Source organism: Lontra canadensis, unplaced genomic scaffold, assembly GCF_010015895.1.
Source record: "Lontra canadensis isolate GAN:19392208 unplaced genomic scaffold, GSC_riverotter_1.0 scaffold106, whole genome shotgun sequence".
Taxonomy (NCBI): domain Eukaryota; kingdom Metazoa; phylum Chordata; class Mammalia; order Carnivora; family Mustelidae; genus Lontra; species Lontra canadensis.
In genome coordinates, this window is record NW_022631100.1 from 821,814 (window position 1) to 845,180 (window position 23,367).

The 23,367-nt window shown below is 44.6% G+C and overlaps 1 protein-coding gene across 6 annotated transcripts in view; it reads right to left on the reverse strand.

The window, feature by feature from the left end:
- Positions 1 to 23,367, reverse strand: part of NVL (nuclear VCP like) — a 97,123-nt gene that overhangs the window by 11,806 nt on the left and 61,950 nt on the right. For 3 of the 6 annotated variants that reach the window (XM_032838706.1, XM_032838703.1, XM_032838702.1), the window contains 2 exons: positions 19,544 to 19,650; positions 579 to 655 (listed from right to left, as the gene is read on the reverse strand). In XM_032838706.1, coding sequence (XP_032694597.1) covers positions 579 to 655; positions 19,544 to 19,650 — 184 coding nt within the window. Of the gene's footprint in view, positions 1 to 578; positions 656 to 19,543; positions 19,651 to 23,367 lie in introns of those variants that run through there. The other 3 variants (XM_032838705.1, XM_032838704.1, XM_032838707.1) reach the window with 2 other exon arrangements.

The following is a 23,367-nucleotide window of genomic DNA, read 5'->3' on the forward strand; positions in this document are numbered from 1 at the left end:
CTTTGAAAGCCAGAGGGGCAGACGTCTCCCTGTTAGTGAAATGTGAGTTTTGTTTTCTTCTCTGTGTACCCAAAGTGGGACAGTTAACAACCTTACTGAACGTAAAGAAAATAACAAAAACCATGACCACACAAACACATGTGCTGCAGGCAGAAACGCCTGGTTTCCGTCTGTCACTATGGGCTGTGCAGGTTAGCAGGTGTGCTGTGAAAACGTGTTCTGAGCCATGGAGAACAAAACGCTCACAGATGACCCTCTTCAGGGCTGAAGCAGAAACACTGAAATGTCTGCTCAGGAAATTCTGGAAGAAGGGACGGACAACTGGCGAAGGCAGCCACAGCAGTCAGGGAAGCTGGGAACCAAGAGTTGATGTGGGAGCACATGCGCCCCAGCGCTGGAGCTCCTCAGAGCCTCAGGACGGGTAGTCCCTTCTCTCAGAAGGAAGAGCCATGCCCGAGCCAGCCACTAACCACCTTGGGCACTCGACAGGACACCAAGCTCAACCCTCCCCACAGGACTGCTGTCCCCCATCCTGCCCACAAGATCAAGAGATCAGGACTTGAGATTGAGGTACTCACGAGTAGCAATCACAGCGCAGGTCAGCAGCGAGGGCTTCCAAACTCACGTCTGCACCCAGGGGCGGTCTGGTGCCATTCTAAGAGAGAAAAATCAGTTTTCATGGAGACTTTAAAGATCTGGGCTTTTTCACAGTGCAGGTTCTTCATGAAGAGTAATAACTGCTTGACTAAATGAATTATCTTTGACCCCTAGACCAGTATTGTGAGATTTCTATAAATTTCCAATTTTGAGGGGTGCCTGGGTGGCTCGGTGGGTTAAGCCTCTGCCTTCAGCTTGGGGCATGATCCCAGGGTCCTGGGATCGAGACCCACATCGGGCTCTCTGCTCAGCGGGGAGCCTGCTTCCCCCTCTCTCCCTGCCTCTCTGCCTACTTGTGATCTCTGTCAAATAAACAAATAAAATCTTTAAAAAAAATTCAAATTTTGAGAAACAAGGTTAAGAAGCAGACTCCAATATTCAGAAAGCTAAAGACAAATGACTGACTGATCTTGTGGAGCTGAGAATCTGTGCAGTTGCGGCAAGAACAGAAACCACCACTTCAACCTTTCTAAAGGGAAGAAACACTTCCTCTGGCCAATTAAATAAGGCAAGTACTTAGGTGCAAGGCTGGCAGGTGAGACGGGAAGAACCGTGAACTTGACCAGGGGAGGATGCCACACACCCTTTGGGCTCCGTGTGTTCCTAGCCCTTGTCTGCAACTTGATCCAGGCCTTGGTGCCACCTCTCCAATGGCTCACACACCAACAGATGCCAGAAAGGACAGACATCAGGACATGCTCGGAATTCCAGCAACATATAGGCATTTGCTTACGCTACAGATGTAATGACATTTTAGTGACTTAAAATCATGACTGAGATAAATGGCAGGTCTGTGAGTTTCTGCTTTATTATTCTTTTTTATAAGGTACACATATATTGCATACACTCCTTCCTTTGTAGTAAGTATCACTTTAGGAAACAGCTGAAGAAACACACAGAAAGTGAGTGAGTCAAAGGGCTCTTAAACCTCAAGGTTAGGTATTACGCATCAGCATGGAGGGCGCCGCGAGCTGGACCAGACGGCCAGGCGCCACGCGCAGACACACAGCGTCCTATCTCTTCCTCCCGGCTGTGCATACTTAACAGCTTCATAAACTCGGCGTCCGCTATGACTTGATAAAATGCAAATGTTCATCCGACACGTAGTCAAGAAACAGTTACGGTTCCCACTCAATCCACATTGACCTGGGAAGGCATCACAAGGAATAAACTCTGTGGGACCTCAGGCAAACAATCTTGGTGCTCTTTTTTTTTTCCCTCCCAAGTGTGTAAAACTAGATGGCCAGACTGCACGGACCCTTATAAGGTATAAAGTTTCCATTTAGTCAGTTAACCCTGGGGCGCGGGGAGGGGAGGGGTCTGGGGGGCTCGGGGGTGGCAGGAAGGAAGGAACATAGCTTCTGAGGCTCTGGTGACCATCTCTCTTCTCTTATTGCAGTAAAATTTGCTTAACAAAACTTATTAGTTTAACCATTTTTAACTGTACAGTTTAGTAGCATTAAGTACATTCACAGTGTTGTACAACCGTTCATGTCTAGAGCTTCTTCCACCTTCCCCAAATGAAATGCTAGACGCAGAGCCACTGGCCTGCTCACTCCCACCGCCTCCAACCCTGGCAACTAACGCTCTATGACCATAACCGATAACGTTCTCTTCCTTCATCTGGAGGTTTTGTTTATAGAAACTCATGCAGCTGCGTATTTAATGACATCTCCACTTCTCTGTATGTGCATTGTACTTCAGTAAAAAATCTAAGAAGAAGAAATAACATTGGGCCAGGAATTAGGAATTCTGAGTTCTAAAATTCAAATCTACAACTAAATGGACTTTGGGAAGTTCCTAGAACTTTATAATTTATTTTGGTAATAAAACACAGTAAGTATCTATTTCAAAAACTACAAGAGGAAGGAAAGTTTCCAAATTCATTCTGTGAGGCCAGCGTGATCCTGATACCAAAACCAGATAAAGATACCACAAAAAAAGAGAACAATAGGCCAATATCTCTGAGGAACATGGATGCAAAAATTTTCAACAAAATATGAGCAAACTGAATCCAACAGTACATTAAAAAAGACATTCGCCACCATCAAGTGGGATTTATTCCTGGGATATAAGGGTGATCCAATATTTGCAAATCAATCACTGTGATACATCACATCAACAAGAGAAAGGATAAAAACCATATGATCCTTTCAATAGACACAGGGAAAGCATTTGACAAGTCCAGCATCCATTCATGGTAAAAACCCTCAACAAAGTATGTTTAGAGGGAACACACCTCAACATAATAAAGGCCATATATGAAAAACCCATGGCTAATATCATCCTAAATGGGGAAAAACTGACCTCTGTGGTCAGGAACAAGACAAGGATGTTCAATCTCACTACTTTTATTCAACATATTATTGTAAGTCCCAGCTGCAGCAATCAGACAACAGAAAGGTATAAAAGGCATCTAAATCGGAAAGAAGAAGCAAAACTCACTATTTGCAGATGACATGACATTCTATGTAGAAAACCCTAAAGACTCCACCAAAAAGCTGCTAGAACTGATAAATGAATTCAGTAAAATCATAGGATAGAAAAATCGATGTACAGAAATCTGTTGCATTTCTATACACCAATAATGAAGCAGCAGAAAGAGAAATTAAGAAAACAATCCCATTTATAATTGTACCAAAAAACAGTAAACTACCTAGGAATAAATCTAACCGAAGAGTTAAAAGACAGATACTCTGAAAAAACACTCATATAAGAAATTGAAGATGGTGATGCCTGGGTGGCTCAGTCGTTAAGCGTCTGCCTTCAGCTCAGGTCATGATCCCGGGGTCCTGGGATCAAGCCCCATGTCGGGCTCCCTACTCAGCAGGGAGCCTGCTTCTCCCTCTCCCACTCCCCATGCTTGTGTTCCCTCTTTGGCTGTCTCTCTCTGTCAAATAAATAGATAAAAATCTTAAAAAAAAAAGTTGAAGATGACATAAAAAAATGGAGACACTCTATTCTCATGGATTGGGAGAACAAATATTGTTAAAATGTCTCTACAACCCTAAGCAATCTACACATATATTGCAATCCCTATCAAAATACCAACAGCAATTTTCATAAAACTAGGCCAAACAATCCTAAAATTTGTGTGGAACCACAAAAGACCCCAAAAAGTGAAGCAATCTTGGAAAAGCAAAGCTGGAGGCATCACGATTCTGGACTTCATGTTTTATCACAGAGCTGTAGTGATCTAGACAGTATGGCATGAGCACAAAAACAGACACAGAGATCAGTGCAACAGAACAGAAAACCCAGGGATGGACCCACAACTCTATGGTCAACTAATCTTCGACAAAGCAGGAAAGAACATCCGATGGGGAAAAGACAATCTCTTCAGTCAATGGTGCTGGGAAAACTGGGCACCTACATGCGGAAGAATGAGTCTAGACCACTCTCCTATACCATACACACACACAGAAATACTCAAAGTGGATTCAAGACCTAATTGTGAGACCTGAAACCGTAAAACTGCTAGAAGAGAACATAGGCAGTAATGTCTCAGATATTGGCCACAGCAATGTTCTTCTAGATAGGTCTCCAGAGGCAAAGAAAATACAAGCAAAATAAATTACTAGGGCTTCATCAAAATAAAAAGCTTCTGCAGAGAAAGGAAATGATCAACCAAAGTACCTGTTTTGTTCATGTTCATGTTCAGCTACTTGTTGATCAAGGCAAAGTACTAAATAGCATAAGGTATTTGCTTATGAAATATCTGATAAAGGGTTAGTATCCAAACTATACAAAGAACTGATACAACTGAACACCCAAAAACCAAATAATCAAATTAAAAAATGGGCAGAAGAGATGAACAGACATTTCTCCAAAGACGACGTGCAGATGGCCCATACATGAAAAGATGCTCAACATCACCCATCATCAGCGAAATACAAATCAAAACCATGATGAGATGCCACCTCACACCTGTCAGATGGTTAAAATGAGTAACACAAGAAAAAACAGGTGTTGGTGAGGATGTGGAGAAAGGAGGACTGCTGGTGGGAATGCAAACTGGTGCACCCATTCCGGAAAACGTATGGAGTCTCCTCAAAAAATTAAAAATATAACTACCCTATGACCCCAAACAGAAAAATACTAATTCAAAGGGTACACGGACCCTGATGTGTACAGCAGCATTATCTACAACAGCCAAGATGGGAGCAGCCAAAGTGTCCATCAACAGATGAGTGGATAAAGAGGAGGTGGTATAAATGCAGGCACACACAATGGAATACTACTCAGCCATAAAAATAATGGAATCTTGCCATTTGCAATGACATGGATGGAACTAGAGGGTATAATGCTGAGCAAAATAAGTCAGAAAAAGACAATTATGATTTCACTCACATGTGGAATTTTTTTTAAAGATTTTATTTATTTGACAGAGAGATCACAAGTAGGCAGAGAGGCAGAGCAGAAAGAGAGGGGGAAGCAGGCTCCCTGCTGAGCAGAGAGCCTGATGTGGGGCTCCATCCCAGGACCCTGGGATCATGACCTGAGCCGAAGGCAGAGGCTTAACCCACTGAACCACCCAGGCGCCCCTCACATGTGGAATTTAAGAAACAAATGAGTAAAGGGGAAAAAAAGAAACAGATTTTTTTAAAAAGATTTTATTTTATTAGAGAGAGAGAAAGTATAGAGGCAGAGGGAGCAGCAGACTCCCTACTAAGCAGGGAGCCCACTTGGGGCTGACCCCAGGACCCCAAGATCATGACCCAAGCCAAAAGCAGACACCCGACTGAGCGACCCAGGTGCCCCGAAACCAACTCTTAACTAGAGACCACACTGACAGTTACTAGAGGTAAGTGTATTTATCATGATGAGCTGGGTGATATATGGAAGTGTTGAGTCACTACACCGTACACCCAAAACAAATATTACACTATATAGTAACTAACTGGAATTAAAATAATTTAAAAAACCAGTATCTGATCTCCAGATAAGCATATAATTTTGTGCTACATTTGGGGTGGGGAAGCAGCGAAGGTGGGTGTGTAACAGTGATTTATTGTGATGGAGAGCAGGAATGCTGGGGCTTTCCAGGCTCCCCCAAAGCAGGAAGGCCTGATGGAAAGGGCTTGCTGAGTCCCTCCAGCATCACTAGAAGCAAGAGGTGGGGTAGGGGAGAGGCTGCCTCATCAGGCACAAGCCCTCATTAGATTCCTAAACATTTGTAAGAAACCACCAGCATTACCTTCAGTCCCACAGCACACAGATGCCCCCCCACCATACTCCACATGCTGTCTGTCCTGTTTTAATTGAAGGTTCAATCTAAGAATAAATTCATGGAGGACTGCTAAAGGATAACTCTTTTGGACTTCTCAACATCTGAATTCAACTGCTGGGTCAAGCTGGACTCTCGCAATGGCTCGCATACCCGCAGAGTGCATTTCTCTGACCTTTCACAAGGTTGTTTTCAATGAATGGCTTTGAGTTAGGTCTTCAGCTAACAGGAAGAGAAGCTTCTCATGAAGAGAAGCAGTGTCACAGGGACACTGCTGAAAACACTGTCCGTCAAAATTCAGCATTCTGTTTATGAGGGACAAGAGGAGAACTTGTCCTCATATCTGCACACTGTGGGCAGCTATCAGCTTTCTAGATATAGGACAACCTTTCAGTGAAATCTTTTGTGATAGCTCACTATTTCAGAAAATTCTTAGAATTTGGATTTCAGAAATTTTCTAATTCTTAGGAAATTTATTTTTCTTATAAATATAAGTAAGCCCTGGGGCGCCTGGGTGGCTCAGTGGGTTAAGCCTCTGCCTTCGGCTCAGGTCATGATCTCAGGGTCCTGGGATCAAGCCCCGCATCAGGCTGTCTGCTCAGCAGGGAGCCTGCTTCCTCCTCTCTCTCTACTTGCTTCTCTGCCTACTTGTGACCTCTATCTGTCAAATAAATAAATAAAATCTTTAAAAAAAGAAGAAAAATAAGTAAGCCCTTATATACTGTCACGTGAAAGAAAGTAATCAGCTGCCTTTTGTTGACAGGGTGGGGTGTGGTCTACATGGGACACCTCCAAATGTACCAACATTACTTTCCAACTAATAGAAATAAGGGCTGAGGAAGCTTTGGATCATTAAAATCTTAATTATTCTTGAGGCGCAGGCGGCTCAGTTGGTTAAGCATCTGCCCTCAGCTCAGGTCATGATCTCAGGGTCCCTTGATAGAGCCCCGCTTTGGGCTCCCTGCTCAGCGGGGAGCCTGCTTCTCCCTCTCCCTCTGCCTGCTGCTCCGCCTGCTTGAGCTCACTCTCTGACAAATACATAACTAAAATCCCTTTAAAAAAAAAAGTATCCTTAAAAACAAAGGTTCCCAAGCCAAATAAAGAGAATGGGACTCCTATTTTAACTGGCATGCAGAAGCCTCCAAAATGCTTCCAAATTCCAAAACAGCTATCCTCAAAGACCTGTGCAAAGGTTAATGGAAACTGAAAAGGAGAGTCAGCTAATACAAAAGACTGTACGATGTCACTATTCTGCTCGGCACTCCTCCTTCCAGCACTCCTCAGCGTCAACCCCTTTTCACTCAGAGGTCACTATCAAATAGTCTTCTTTACAAACAAGGCCACCCACAGCCACAGCCACAGCCATCCTCCTGGGGCAGCTTTCAATCCTTGGTCAAAAGTCAAATTCAGGGACGCCTGGGTGGCTCAGTTGGTTAAGCGGCTGCCTTCGGCTCAGGTCATGATCCCAGCATCCTGGGATCGAGTCCCACATCGGGCTCCTTGCTCGGCGGGGAGCCTGCTTCTCCCTCTGCCTCTGTCTGCCTGTGCTCGCTCGCTCTCCCTCTGTTGCTGACAAATAAATAAAATCTTTAAAAAAAAAAAAAAAAGTCAAATTCAAGGTCACAGCTAAAAAATTTCCTACGCTCAGGGAGGATCCTGGAAGGCTTCTACACTTGAGTTCTGCGCTAAGATTAATGGGTTGATAAGAAGGCAGAAAACATGAGAGGCCACAGACCTGACTTTGAAAGACTATGAACAAAAACCAACAAGACCTGCCAAAGTAGTGCCTGCACACACACCCTGTCATCCCCCCTCCCCACCCCGCCAAGAGAGAGGGCTCCCACCTGGCAGTCCCAGAGCTGGCAAGGCTCCCAGGGATGGCCCAGTGGCTGTGAGCACTGGTCACACCGTGACCTCACTGTGTGACTGTGACCTCACTCCAGAAACAGCCAGGAAACCAGAATTAAAATCAATGGAAAACCTTATCAAAGTCTGGGGGATACCAGAGCCACACCTCTGCCTTAAGCTATACGGAGCGTGCAGACGGGATCCTGGGGAAACAGAACAGCCACCAGAGGTGAACACTCCCACGAGAGTCCGCCCTCCCAGACCTCTGTCTGCATCATCCAGCAGAAAGAGATAAAACGTTTGCACCCTCTCTGGTGACATCACTTAAGTCCAAGGGGTGGTTCAATATTGCCAGAAATATTTACTGTTTGTCCCAGCTACAAACAAACTACAAACTGACAAAATATTTAAAAAGATTGTTTCAGTACTTGGTCAAACCGGAAGCTGATACTCAGAGCCTGATAGGAATGTTTTTTTCGGCCCTCTCCTCTGAGCTAAGCTAAGCCAATGTCACCAGATGGAAGGAAAGGCCTTCTGTAGGGTTTGTGGAAGGATTCCTAAAACTCTTAAAAAATATAAAAACTAACCCAAATATTTGGAGCTTTTACCCCCTCCAGTTCACATGATCTAGGATAATCTTTGGTGACTTAAAAGCTACTTCCAGTTTGTTGGTTTAATTAAAACAGCCACGTCTTTGGAGTTATTAACACTAAATATAATGAAACTTCTTTTCCACTCGGGCTTACTAATCAAGTAAGTTCCTGTTACCCATTACAAAATCGGTTGCCCCCAAAACTAACTTAAAATGACTTTGTGTCCAAAGTCAGTGAAATTTTCCTAAGTAATCAAAGCACAACTGTTAAGAACAAATGATTTAAATAGATGTAAATGGGAAGAATCTCTGGGTGAAATTTTCAGCAAATAGTTCCCAAAGATCATCTGGTTACCCAAAACCTTAAAGTTTTATTAATTAAGTTAAATGATGAGTTCAGTGAAATTCACTGTCTAGATCACCCACAAATGAAATACTGAAACATTATTAATACCAGGTTCATCTACATTTGGTTTCCTTTGCGGAGTAGCAAAAGATATTTGGATCTGTTAGAAAACATGTTTTGTGTCACCCAAAAGTTTACTGTGAGAAAACATGCATTTCTAGAAAATATGAACAGTATTGGTAAATTTGCCAAGGCACAGAACAGACAGTCCACAATTGCTTACTTCTTAATTTTCATTACAAATTAAGGTTTTTAAGAGTTGAAAAAGAATTTCACGGGTGATCAAGGTGAGTAAGATTGAATAAATTTATGGGTTAAAAAAGCTTTAGTACCAATATTGTACTTAGGTAGAACTAAACCTTAATTTTTTCTCATCTGCAGAAGGACAAGTTTCCTTGGATTACTGGCCTGCCTTTTTTTTTTTTTTTAAAGGTTTTATTTATTTATTTGACAGAGAGAGATCACAAGTAGGCTGAGAGGCAGGCAGAGATGGGGGTGGGGGGGAAGCAGGCTCCCTGCTGAGCAGAGAGCCCAATGTGGGGCTCAATCCCAGGACCCTGAGATCATGACCTGAGCCGAAGGCAGAGGCTTAACCCACCCAGGCACCCTGGTTTGCTCTTAAATAAGAAATTATAGGGGCACCTGGGTGGCTCAGTTGGTTGAGCGTCTGACTCTTGATTTTGGCTCAGGTCCTGATCTCAGGGTCGGAAGACTGAGTCCCACGTCAGGCTCTATGCTAAGCATGGAATCCGACTGGGATTCTGTCTCCCTCTCCCTCTGCCCCTCCCCCCTCAAAAAAATGGGGGGAATTACATAAGGATTTAATTTTCGATATTTGCCTGAGAGGTATTTAAGTGTCACCATGTTTAAGAAGGTAACCAGAGGTTTCACAATGGTTACCTTGTGAACACCCTGTGATACTACTCAACCAAGTGTTTTAAACCTTTGATACTTTTGTCAAACTTGCCAACTTCAAATCTTAAATGAAGTCTTTTTAACTTAGAGCTAATTCTGAAATTGACTGAAGGGCCCCTAGAACATCTCCAGAGATTTCTTCTCTCCTTATGAAGAGGGAGATGTCAAATGACGGCCTACTTGCTATGTCGTCGTGGCAGGGGAGCCCTGTGGGGTACCAGCCTTGTTTATGGCATACTGTGTGGGTATGTAACTCTCGCAGAAATGACATGAGACTCCTGGAATCTGGTACGTCCAGTATAATGTTACCATAGTCTTCCCAGTTGTCATTTGAAAATTCTGTTACAGAAACAACCAAATCTCCTGTCAATCCCATCATAATGGACTCTAATTAATCTTTAACAATGGAGGTTTTTTTTAAGTTGTCTGTCATTTACAGAGGTATTGTGTTAGTTGGATGCTTTTGCAATAATGTTCCTGCCAAAGTGTGTCACCTTCAAGGAGTTTCATGGAAAACCCTCGGGCAAATACAGGTTTCCAGTAACTTCATAAAAATGAATGGCGCAATCGCTTCTCGGCGTTTTGGCTAAGATCAAGTGTAAAAATGTACTGCGCAAGAATTTCTGGAACTGAAGGCAAAAACCTGGATTCATACAGAACAACAATTAATAACACGGAGCTGAATAAACTAAGGATTAGTTTTTATGACTCTTGCCAGAAGCGCTGCTGGTTCTTTAATATTTTATTTTTCCTCATCTGAGGAACCATAGATGACTTAACAGCAGTTTGGAAAAGCCTTTATAAACAAAGATGAAACGTTTACTTCTTTCCCAGCCTGATCCCCCTAAAATTCAAAAATGAAGGTAACTGTAGAGAAACACTCATTTGTACCTTTGTCCATATTCCGTTCTAGTCTGTTAACTGCCGCTGAGGCTTTGTGACTAGACCTGTGACTAGACCGGGTCCTGAATTGTTTCCTCAATCATCTGCCCACAACTCTCCACAGTAACATTTCTGGTTTCCCCACCACTATGGATCAGAATCACTACGAACAAAGACTGCCTTCCAGCCTCCGGGGACGGCCCCATGCCAGGCGGCCCTCCCCAGGCAGGTGGCCCTCCCGAGGCAGGAGGCCCCCAGAGTTCAGGGTTTTGACTCTGCATAAGCAGCGCGCAGATGAAGAAGGTCACCTGACATCTGGTCTGCCGCAGCTGAAGACCTCAAGTCAAAGTGATGGGAAGAGAAGCACGCAACATCAAGGTGGACTGCTTCCTTCTAAGTCCCCAGAGGAAACCTTCACACTTCAACTAACCACAAAACCCTTTCTTCTTTTCCCTCTGCCCTGGCATTGGCCAAAAAGGTAGTGGGGGAGGGGCGGGTAATCCAACTTCCAATTGACTGTTGGACTTGTATGATACTCCTGCCTCAGTTTCTCTTGAACAAATTCAGCCCCTCTCTACTGTGCCTGACTCTCTGAACCCTGGGTCCATTCTCCTGTCTCTGATTAACAGCCCTATGATCCAGCAATTGTAGTAGTGGGTATCTACCTACAGAATACAAAAATACTAATTCAAAGAGATAAACACAGCAGGCATAACCTGAATAAAACAGTCCATGTGGTCTATAGACTCTGTGGCTGTAGCAGAAGGCCCTCGTGATTCAAACTTATCTCCCTCTGGCAGGTCCCAGGTTCCCTGAAATGGGTAGGAATAAAAGTAAATGCAGCTAAGATCAGGAACCTCTCCTTAACTCTTGAAAATATTACCAAATCTGCTCCTACAGCAGAGTTATTCAACAAAAACCCGTAGACTCTGGCCAAAGTTGATTCTGACAGTAGCATCGCACTTGATTTTATAAAAAGAGGAGGTGTCCACGCTGTGGCCAAGACCGCGTGCCCCACACTTCTTGGGAAGCTGAAACTCAGCAACATAAAGTCACCGAACAGGCCACTTGGCTTACAAAAAGTAATTCCTTCAAGAGGGTCTTTCTCTGACTTGATTTTGATTGGTGTGGGTCTTGGGACCATGGCTCCAAAGTGTACCCAAAGTGCACTGGGAACTGTTAGGCTTATAATAACCAGAGCTGGCTCCCTAGCATGCTGTATGCCCTCAAAAGCTTCAGATGCATGTTCACGGTGGCCACTAAGAACCCAGCCCACGAGCTCCCCAGGAACACAGAGTCAGAAACGGGACTAAGACAATGACCCACTAAGCAGCAGTGAGCCTGAAGTCATGACCTGTGCTTACCACAGAGCATCAGCAAACACTGAGACCTTTGGAGACCAAGTGGGGAGGGGCGCCAGGGCCGTACATTTTTATCACATCCTCAGGTAGGCTGAAGGTAGGACCAAAAGTGGGAGAATTGTTAAAAAAGAGACAAGGCCACGAACAGAGTCATTTGTGCCAAGTCCCAGTCAGCAAACCGAGACTTAACACCCAACCCAAATGCAGGTGTAGCCTTTCCCAGAAGGTCACATCACCTTTAGCCCCTGGGTCTGGAACTCCTGGTCTACACCAACGGGGAAACCCCTGACAAAGGGAGGGATCCTTCAGCCCCAGCTCTCCACCAGTGAGGAGACCCTGACCGCAGGAAGGGGACCTTCAGCCCTGGGTCTTCACCAGCAAGGGGATTTCCTGATGCAAGGAGGGTATCAGCCACGGGTCTCCGTCAGTGAGGGAATCCTCTGACCAGCAGGTCCAAACTAGTGAGAGAATCCCCCCACACCCTGCAACAGACCCTTCTGACCCCTTAGGGAGGTAACTTGGTATGAAATGACATAGTCCTTCCTAATACACTTCCTTGTCCCACCTCCTTTCTGCCTTAAAAAAGTCTTTCTTTTCCTACAGCTCTTAGGAGCTCCTTTCTACCTGCTGGATGGTATGCTGCTGATTCATGAACTGAAGAATTATGCCAATTTGATCTTTAAATTACTCGGTTCAACTGTACTATTTAAGAAGAATACTGTAAAAGTACTAATGGCAAAGAACTGTACACTTCACAATGGTTAAATTAATGTCTCTGACACTGGCCATAGAAACATTTCTAGATCTGTCTCCTCTGGCAAGGGAAAGCCAAGAGAAATTACATTACTACATGAAGATAAAATCGTCTGTACAGCAAAGGAACCATCAACAAAATGACAAGATAACCTACCAAATGGGAGGTAACTGCAAATGACATATCTGATATGTCAAAATACATAAATACATAAAGAACTTTATACAACTTAACACCAAAACCCCCCTAATAATCCTATTAAAATGGGCAGAAGACATGAACAGACACTTCTCCAAAGAAGACAAGAGAGATGGCCAACAGACACATGAAAAGATGTTGATCGTCACTGATCACCAGGTTAGTGCAGATCAAAACCACAGTGAGATCCCACCTCACACCTGTCAAAGTGGCTAAAATCAACAACACAAGACACAACAGGTGTTGGGGAGGACATGGAGAAAGGGAACTCTTGAGCCCTGTTGGTGGGAATGTAAACTGGTGCAGCCACTCTGGAAAACAGTAGGGAAGGTTCTCAAAAAATTACAAATAAAACTACCCTACAATCCAGCAACTGCACTACTGGATATTTACCTAAGAATAGAAAAGCACTAATTCAAAGGGACATGTGCACCCCGATGTTTCTAGCAGCATTATCTATAATAGCCAGATATGGCAGCAGCCCTGCTGTCCACTGAGTGAGGAATGGATAAAGATGTGGTATGATGAAATACTACTCAGCCATAAAAAAGAATGAAATCTTGCCATTTGAAACGACCTGGGTGGAGCTACAGAGTGTAATGGTAAGTGAAATAAATCCATCAGAGAAAGACAAATACCATATGATTCCACTCGTATATAGAATTTAAGAAAGAAAACAAATGAACAAAGTGGGAAAAAGGAAAGAGAGAGAGAGAGGCAAACCAAGAAACAAACTCTTCAGTCTGGAGAACACACTGATGGTCACAAGAGTGGGTGGGTGGGTAGGGGAGTGGGTGATGTTAACAGATGGGAATTGAAGAGTGCACCTGTCGTGATGAGCACCGGCTGTCACATGGAAGTGCTGAATCCCTATAGTGTGCGCTGGGATCGAATATTACGTTATGTTAATTATACTTCAATTAAAAAGACGGTTAAAATGGTAAATTTAAGTTAAACATATTTTATCACAAGTAAGAAAAAGAAGTTAGGACCCCTTTACAATTATTCCTAGAATTCTGAATAAGCACAGATGTTACAGAACATGGGTTCAAAAGTATTTTGTCTTATACTATTACTTTTCTTTCTTTTTTTACTTACTTTCAAGACTATTATTTATTTATTAGAGAGAGCGAGTGCATGCGTGCATGAGTCGGGGGGTGGGCAAAAGAACAGGGAGAAGCACACTCCCCACTGAGCAGGGAGCCCGATGTGGGACTCGATCCCAGCATCCCGGGATCGTGACCTGAGCCGAAGATAGATGCTTAACCCACTGACTAAGCCACCCAGGTGCCCCCTTTTTTTTTGTTTTTTTAAAAGATCTATTTATTTGAGAGAGAGAGCAAGCACAGTCGGAGGGAAAGGAAGAGGGAGAGAATCCCAAGCAGACTCCTGCTGAGCATAGAGTCTGATGCGGAGCTCAAGCTCATGACCCTGAGATCACAACCTGAATTGCGACAAGAGTTGGATACTCAACTGAATGAGCCACACAGGAGCCCCTATAACTTTTATTTCAATGATTACATCTATATTTAATCACAGAAACCTGTCCTTTGTCATATAATAAACTCTGGAATCAGAATGTTATCTATTTACATAGTTGATCATAAAGAAATAAAGGAAGGAAAATTAACATCATCTTACCACGATAACATGGTAATTGTTAGTTTGGAGTTTCTTGCCAATCTCTGGACATACCCATGGAAAGGTACCCCTCTGTATCCTGCTCATCACTAAACTGGAAACAACAGCTGAACATTTCAAATGCCTGGAACACTGTTACGAGGTTCACAGACATTGCCTATTATACCTGATATTCTTAGCTCATGAAAATATAACGTTTCTAGATGAGATTTTAAGATATATTTTAGTCTTCTGGGACACACTGTTAAAAAAAAAATGGGGAATTTTAAGTCTTGTAGTGGATTTACTGCTATTTTAAAGACTATGTATTATCTCAAAGCACTTAACAGACATTTTGTTTTAATTACATTTATTAAGGAAGAAATAGAAGTTTAAAAAAATTCCCTTTGTCCAAGGGGCTTTTGGTGATAAACATCTTTCTATCACATTATTACCAAACATACCAAGTAAGTAATTTGTTATTGCTAATTTTCTCTTAAGAAACAGACTCCGGGGCACCTGGGTGGCTCAGTCGTTAGGCGTCTGTCTTCGGCTCGGGTCGTGATCCCGGGGTCCTGGGATCGAGCCCCAGGTTGGGCTCCCTGCTCAGCAGGAGGCCTGCTTCTCTCTTTCCCACTCCCCCTGCTTGTGTTCCCTCTCTGGCTGTCTCTCTCTGTCAAATAAATAAATAAAATCTTAAAAAAAAAAAAAAAAAAAAAAGAAAAGAAACAGACTCCAAGGGCGCCTGGGTGGCTCAGTGGGTTAAAGCCTCTGCCTTCGGCTCAGGTCATGATTCCAGGGTCCTGGGATTGAGCCCCGCATCAGGCTCTCTGTTCAGCAGGGAGCCTGCCTCTCCCTCTGCCTGTGCTCTCTCTCTCTGACAAATAAATAAAATCTTAAAAAGGAAAGAAGAAACAGATTCTAAAAGATACTGAGAAGTTGCTTTCACCTATGAGTCTTTTCAGACTTCTAGGACCAAGATGAGAGAATTTTATTGTCCTCTCCCCCTACAATTTCACATATCAGTAAGAGAAGAGGAAACTGTATATATAACAATCTGGGGAACTGGAATAAAAGTCTAGCAAACTTTAGCACTGAAAGGGTAAACACTGAAAATGCCACTTTTCCTCAGTCCAGGCAGGCGGTCTGACTGTGTTATCTCCTGGCAATCGGAGGTTCTGCATCCTGTCCCTCTGCCAGCTCTGGCTCTAGCTATCAACATAGACCTATGAACAGAACATCCCAGAAGGAGGGGAGATTGGGGAGGAGAGTGGGGAGGAGAGAGGAAGGGGAGAGAGGAGGCGGGAGGGTGGGTGCTGAAGGATGATCAGCCCTCTGCCCTGCAGGCAGGTGCCCAGGCGCTCACTGAAAACTTTCCCTCTGCGGTTCTGTGTGTGAGGCTCCAAGGCTCCCGTGGGAGCACACGGCACATGCTTAACTGAAGCAAAAATACCCACTAGGGTCAAAGAGAGGATATCACCGAAAGCCCTCCTTTGCCTCTATCACTGACAGATGCTGAAAACGGACCACGAACAGCCCAAACCACAGTGCTACAGAAAGCTGCTTTCAAAGTCACACTGATTTTCCTATTAAAATGTCTTTCTCTGTCTTTTCATTCCATATTCCCAGCTTGTGTGTAGAAGTTGCCCAAAGGACGGCTGTCTCTAATTCTACACTCTTCCTCCTAAATCTCCATATTTACGCCAGTTAAATGGTTCTTTAACCACCCCCCATATACTATATGCTCGCAAGATAACGTCTGGAAATACAAGGCTGGGACCGACACAGGATGGGGCCTGAGACTGTCGAGGGGCTCACCACCACCTGAGAACGTCCACACTCACAGCCAGCTGGTGATGGTCCCCTGCTGAATATACACGATGTCACAGAACATGGACATCAACAAACACAGTGCCCTGCATCATGATGTCTGCACGCAGACAGTGCAGCGTCCAAGCAACCAGACCCCTGTCCCGCTGACACACGTGACAGCTGCTTCTTCAGCAGTCTCCATCCCCGTGGCCCAGCCTTCCTTCCAGATGAGACTGAAGACACCCTATCACAGCAGTATGGCCACGTTACAGTGAGTTGGAACAAAGGCCCCTGCACCCTCCCCAAACCTGAGACCACAAACCACTGAACTCACGGAGCCAAATGCCCAGAGCTCTCCTCGCGTAGCTGGTCCAACGACGCATGGGGCTGGTGGATGGACCAAACCGGACCACACGGGCGAAGCCCTGTAACCCCACCCCTGGGCTGCCCAGTGCCCATATTTCAGTGGACTTTCTTCTTTACACAGCTGAAACCCCTGGGCGGTTCAGCCCCTCTACTGCCCTCCATGCCGCAGGAATGAATGGGCCTGTGTTGCTTTGTAAGCATGCGTTGTCGCCCTCTGGTCTAGGAGACGCGCTCCTCAGAGGGGAGGCCTGAGTCGGAGGGTTTCCCGTCCTCAGCAAGTGCACGCCATCAGGAGCACATACTTCCGCGCACAGCATTCTATTACCTTCTTTTCTCGATAACTTTGCCTTTGAGGTGGGGTGCTTTTACCCAAGTCCGAGGGCTAATAACTGCGGCAAATGGCACTGGGATTCTAGCTAAAGGATGTGTCAGGCTGTCCCGTGGTGCTGAGCAGCCCACAGAGGAGAACACGAGGGAAACAGCAATCGGTCATCACTATGGGTCCGAATGTGTGCGGCCCTGAGCACCCACAGCTCCCGTCGGGCATGCTTCCTCTGGCCCGTGCCTGTATTTAGTGCTTGCCCAGGGGCAAGAGTGGAAGGATTTTCTGGCCACCAGAACTACTGGGAGCTCATGGAAACAAATTAGGAGCACGTGAACGTGCTTGTGTGTCTGTGTTGGTACACACACACTTTAACCAAAGCAAACAGCGCCTCAGAGACAGCTCCGGGAAGGAGCCCAGGACAGGGACAAAATGCTGCGTGAACTTGTCACAGAACCCGCTGGCCACAGAGACCCAAGGACGCATGTGACAGCAGGGCTATGTGGCTGTGGCTCTGCGGACGTCCTGAGTCGGGTACTTCGTGCTGTGGGGCTGCTTGGCATACCATCACCCCCACCTAGGCCCCAAACGAGTGTCCCCAGATGCTGCCCGGGAGGTGGGCTGTTGGGAGTCAGATTGCCCTGGGTCAAAAGCCCTGGACCAAAGCCATGTGTCTTTATGTCTCTGACAGGAAGCCATGCTGGTGGCGGCTAGAGGGCTCTCCTGACCTCTCAGGCTCGAGCCGACTCTCGCCAGGAGACTGACCAAGCACCAGAACCTCCTCCTTCCCAGACTCACCCATTCAGTGGCCCAAACAGAGAGTTTCTCCTGCTCTGTCTTTGCCCCTCAACTCTACAGTCAGTCCAGCATCCTACTCGTTCACACCAGACCCAGTTCTCACACGTGATCTTTTTGCTGTGCCGGACATGGCTTTGCGTCTGGTGCACCTCCCTTCACAGCTTCTGGCTTCACTTCCTCCAAGAAGTCTTCCAGACATCTCTCACTGGGGCCTCCACCCAGAAGGCTGGTCCCCCTTGCACCCCTCACGTCCCCTCGTGCCCCCCCCTTGGAAGGTAGTAGCAGACACTCACTGCTCTATGCAGTTTTAGGTAATGAAAGCCTGGAATCTTCCTCTGCCATTACAGAAAGAGAATACTACACACGTGTAAGGTTTACCGTTTACTAGTGGCAACCAAAAAGGCATGAACCATTTTGTCCCACTCTTGGTTTCAGCTCAGCTTGTGATCTCAGGGTCGTGAGACTGAGTCCTGCTCAGCATGAAGTCTATTTAAGACTCTCTCCCTCTCCATCTGCTCCCTCATCCCTACTCTCTCTCAAACAAACAAACAAAAAATCTTAAAAACAAGAGTGGGGAAAAAAAAAAGAAGTGGTTCTGCTGCCTACTGGTTTTCCTGATCTTTTTACATTTTTAACCTTAGGGTGCTATTTTAGGAAATAATATCATTTATGGAGAAAAACATTTACTGGAAGTTTGATAATTGTTTTAGCTTTGCCTTTTTTTTAAATTAAAGAAAGTTGGGGCACCTGGGTGTCTCAGTCATTAAGTGTCGGCCTTCGGCTCAGGTAATAATCCCGGGTCCTGGGATCGAGCCCCACATTGGGCTCACTGCTCAGTGGGAAGTCTGCTTCCCCCTCTCCCACTCCCCTGCCTTTTATTCCCTCTCTTGCTTTCTCTTTGTCAAATAAATAAAATCTTAAAAAAAAAAAAAAAAGATTAAAAAAATGTCAATGCACATTATTTTTGTAGCCATACAATTTAGGGTGATTTGCTTTCTTCTTTGTATTTTGTCCATATTGTTTATTATTTTTATAACAATAGCAACATGAATACTATACAGGCATCATAAAGCTGGCATGCACCAGGGGTGACTGGCTGGCTCAGCTGGTAGAGTGTTGACCCTTGACCCTTGGTAGAGTTGATTGGTCATGGGTTCGAGGCTCATGTTAGGTATAGTTTACTTAAAATAAAGGAAAGGGATCCTGGGTGGTGCAGCTGGTTGAGCGCCCGATTCTTGGTTTCAGCTCAGGTCATGATCTCAGGGTTATGGGACTCAGCCCTACATCAGGCTCTGCGCTCACTGCAATTGGCCTGAGATTCTCTTCCTCTGGCCCTCCCCCAACGCACTCACATTCTCTCTCAAATAAATAAAATCTTAAAAAAAAAAAGTTGGCCTATACAAACATGGAGGACAGATTCAACACTGTGACTGAGACTCAGTTTCCATGGATATTTATATTGGGCCTGTATCTATTCACTTCTCAGCTACAAAAGTTTCTATTCCATTTAAAATTCCTCTAAGGGCAATTTCTCTAAAGTAACAAAGATTCAAAAGAAGAAAAAAGTGTGATTAGAGTAAAATCTCAAATACATTAGTCAAGCATTTAACTTTAAATATCCCTTTTATGTAAGCAAATAAAATGAATAGACAGTCTCTTCAATTATCTAAACCATTTCACCTTTTCTTCGGGAGACACAGGCTGAACAAATATTTAAAGCTACAGATACCTGTGTGCATCTAAAAGGAGAAAAACACATGAAACCATGCCACTTCCTTTACTCACTTTTGTAATGGTTTTTAGGATGGCCAGACGGTCTGCGGGAGGTGGCAAACCCACAAAGAGTGTTTTGTCCAGGCGTCCAGGGCGCAGGATCGCAGGGTCAATGATATCTAGAGAAGATGGGAGGGTCAAGTCTTCAATAAATTAAATATAATCTTTTAAAAAATATAATTAACATGAGATGTGAGAAGACAACTTTTTAAAAAGAAAAAATCGATAAATTAGACTTTATTAAAATTAAAAGTTCCTCCTCATGAAAGTATATCTTTCAGAAAAGTCCAGCCCATGTTTCTGCCCAAACCCGCGAGCCACCAGGGTTCTCTGGCTCAGATGAGGACCCCCCACGTGAGCCTGGGATTCTGGCAGGGGGGCCTCCCATTACCCTGTCCTCAGGAGCCAAATGTCACAACCTCTGACTGGCCTCATCTCTGAACTTCCCCTCTCCGGGAACCACTGCAATGCCCCTAGGGTTATCTTCTAAAATACCTGCCGACCACTCGCTGTGGCAGAACCAAGCCCATATCTCTCACCACGGGAGTAAGGCCCTAAAGGACCGGATCCTCCCATCCTAGTTCCCTCTCTCCTCTCTCCTCACAGTCTCCCCAACTCCCACACCCCACTGACCAAACCTCTCTCTCTCCATTCCCTAAACAACCTAGAAGCCTCAAGCCTTCTTCTCTTTGTTCTCAGTGGTTCCTTTCTCCGAAATACTTTCTTCCTCATTTACACATAGTGGGATTCTCAAACAATGCTTCCTCCAGGAAGCCTTCCCAGAGTCCCCCAGAAGAAACTCTTGCCCTTGTTTGTCCTCACCAGACTCTTGGTAGCAGGAGCAGAGAGCAGGTTCCAAACTCTGCCTGACACCGAAGTTCATTAGGTACATTCCTGATTCCTCCGTGAAGAGGCCCTCAACCATTCCAGAGAGGCTTCACGTAGCTCACTATGATAAGACCCTTGTTCACGCACAAGTGCACCTATAATGGGTCTCGTGTTTTCTAATGAGCACACTCAGACTAAACCATTAATTTATTCCATAAAGAGGTAGAGTTCTTTCTAGCTGAAATTCTGATTCTGTTAATTTTGTTCTTCAGTTCCCTTGGGGAAGCTAAATACTTAATTCAGTGATCCTTTGATGTTCAACACAATATTGGACTTTCTCTTGAGATGCTAGGATATACTACTTGGAAGTAAGGAAGAAAAGGAAAATTGACTGCATAACCCCTGCAGCATGATGATGGAGTGCTATCCCACAGGCCTGAGCGCCCTCTTACCCTACAGGGGGAAGGACCCCACACAGGTCTCAGGAAACCCCTGCAGTTTAAAAATTTACTGAGGACTGCACTGCGGCCTTTCCCTGCTGCTCTTCCCTGACACCCTCAGTCCCCAGGCAGCCGCTCATTGGTTCTGTCACTACAGGTTAGTTCATATTTTCTAGAATTTTACAGATGTGTAAGCATGCTCTATCAACAGAACTGTTTTCAGGTTCCCCTAAGTGCTGGCGTGCCTTAGTACTTGATTCTTCTTTATGGTTGGGGAGTATCACCCTGTGCAGATATGCCTCGATTTATTCTTCCATTGCTCTGCTGATCACCATTTGGTTTCCAGTCCTGCAGCACTCATGTACCAGTCTTGGTGTGTTTCCCTTGCTAAGTGTGGGACGCAGAGCAGTATGGCTACATCCCACCACAGCGGTAGCCTGAAATTCAAAAACACCAACAAACTGTTTTCCAGACTAGCTGTGCCAGTTGACATTCCCCTGTCCTTGCCAATACTTGGTATAGTCGTTTTCATTTTAGATAGTTATTCTAAGGTTTGTAGTGGGATCTCACTAGCATCTCCCTGAGGGCTAACGAGGCCAAGCACATTTTCAGGTCTACCTGCCGCCTGTATACCCATGACAGGGAAGGGTCTGTGCAGTGTTCAGCCAATTTTTAATGTTCTTCAGTTGTTGAGTTTTGAGAATCCATTCTACGTTCCAGATATAAATCCTTGATCACATATACACTTTGTAAGTATTTTCTCCCAGTCACTGTAGTTTTGTCCTTGTGTTCACTCAGTGGCATCTTGTGAAGAGCAGTTCGATTTATCTTTTTGCTCTAAGATTGTGCTTTTGGGGTCACATCTAAGCAATCTTCACTTAATCCATGGTAGGAAACATTTCTCTCCTGTTTTCTTCCTGGAATTTTACAGCTGTGAGTTGTCACTGATCTTTGATCCATTTTGGGTTAATTTTTACATGTGGTAAGAGGTGTGTGTATTAAAGGTGATTTTTCTTGCAAATGGCTTTTTTTTTTTTTAAAGATTTTATTTATTTATTTGACACAGAGAGAGAGACAGTGAGAGAGGGAATACAAGAAGGGCAAGTGGGAGAGGGAGAAGCAGGCTTCCCGTAGAGCAGGGAGCCTAATGTGGGGCTCGATCCCAGGGCGCTGGGATCATGACCTGAGCTGAAGGCCAACGCTTAATGAATGAGCCACCCAGGTGCCCCATCTTTTCTTTATTAAAGATTTTATTTACTGGGCGCCTGGGTGGTTCAGTGGGTTAAAGCCTCTGCCTTCAGCTCAGGTCATGATCCCAGTTCTGGAATCAAGCCCTGCATCAGCCTCTCTGCTCAGGAGGGAGCCTGCTACCCACCCCCCAACCACCAACCCCTGCCACTTGTGATCTGTCAAATAAATAAATGAGATCTTTAAAGAAAAAAAAAAAAAAAAAAAGATTTTTACTGATTTGAGAGGGAGAGTACACAAGTGGGCCAGGCACCCAGGCACCCCTTGCATATGGATTGAAAAGGCTGTTCTTTGTCCACTGCGTGGCCTTTGTGTATGAGTTTTTTAAAGATTTTTATTTATTTATTTATTTATTTGAGAGAAAGAGAGAGAGAGAGATTAAGAGCAAGCATGCGTGCTCATGGTGGGGGGGTGGTGAGGAGCAGAGGGAGAGGGACAAGTGGACCCACCACTGACCACAAAGCTGGACATGAGACTCAATTTCATGACCCCAAGATAATGACCTGAGCTGAAACCAAGAGTCGGACATGTAACCAACTGTGACACCCAGGTGCCCTTGCATGGCCTTCATGTTTTTTAAGAACTCAATTATTCCAATACATGGAACAATATTTTTAGATCCTACCATGTTTCAGTGATGTGTAAATCTGTGGTTATGCCAGTATCACTTGGTAAAACATGTTTTAACTTAAGAATACAAGTGGATCTTAAAGCCAGATCTGCAAGCTCAAAAGTAATCCTGGCGTAATAATCCCAATTATGATTAGCAAACATTCTTAGGGGGTGCCTGGGTGGCTTAGTCAGTGAAGCATCTGTCTTTAGCTCAGGTCATGATCACAGGGTCTGGGATCGAGTCCCACATTGGACTCCCTGCTCAGTGAGGAGTTTGCTTCTCCCTCTGCCTGCCTGTGACCTTGTGCTAGGCAGTGATTTTTCAAAGATATGGCATGACAACAAAAGTGCATGTGCTTTAAAAAAAATTAATAAATTGGACTTCACCAAAATTTAAAATGAAAAGACAACCCATAGACTAGGAGAAAACATATGCAAATCACATATCTGGTATAGACTCCTATCTAGAATGATTAAGTCTTACCACTCCATGACAAGGCATAACCCAAGTGAAAAGAAGATACACTACAGTGAAATACTACCTCATACCCACTAGAATGGCTATACCCAGAAAGAAAGACATAAGAAGTGTTGGCGAGGATGTGGAGAAATCGTAACACCCACACACTGCTTTGTTATAATTGCTAGCAGGAACGTAAAATACTTTGGAAAAGTCTGGCTGTTTCTTGAAATGGTAAACACAGTCAC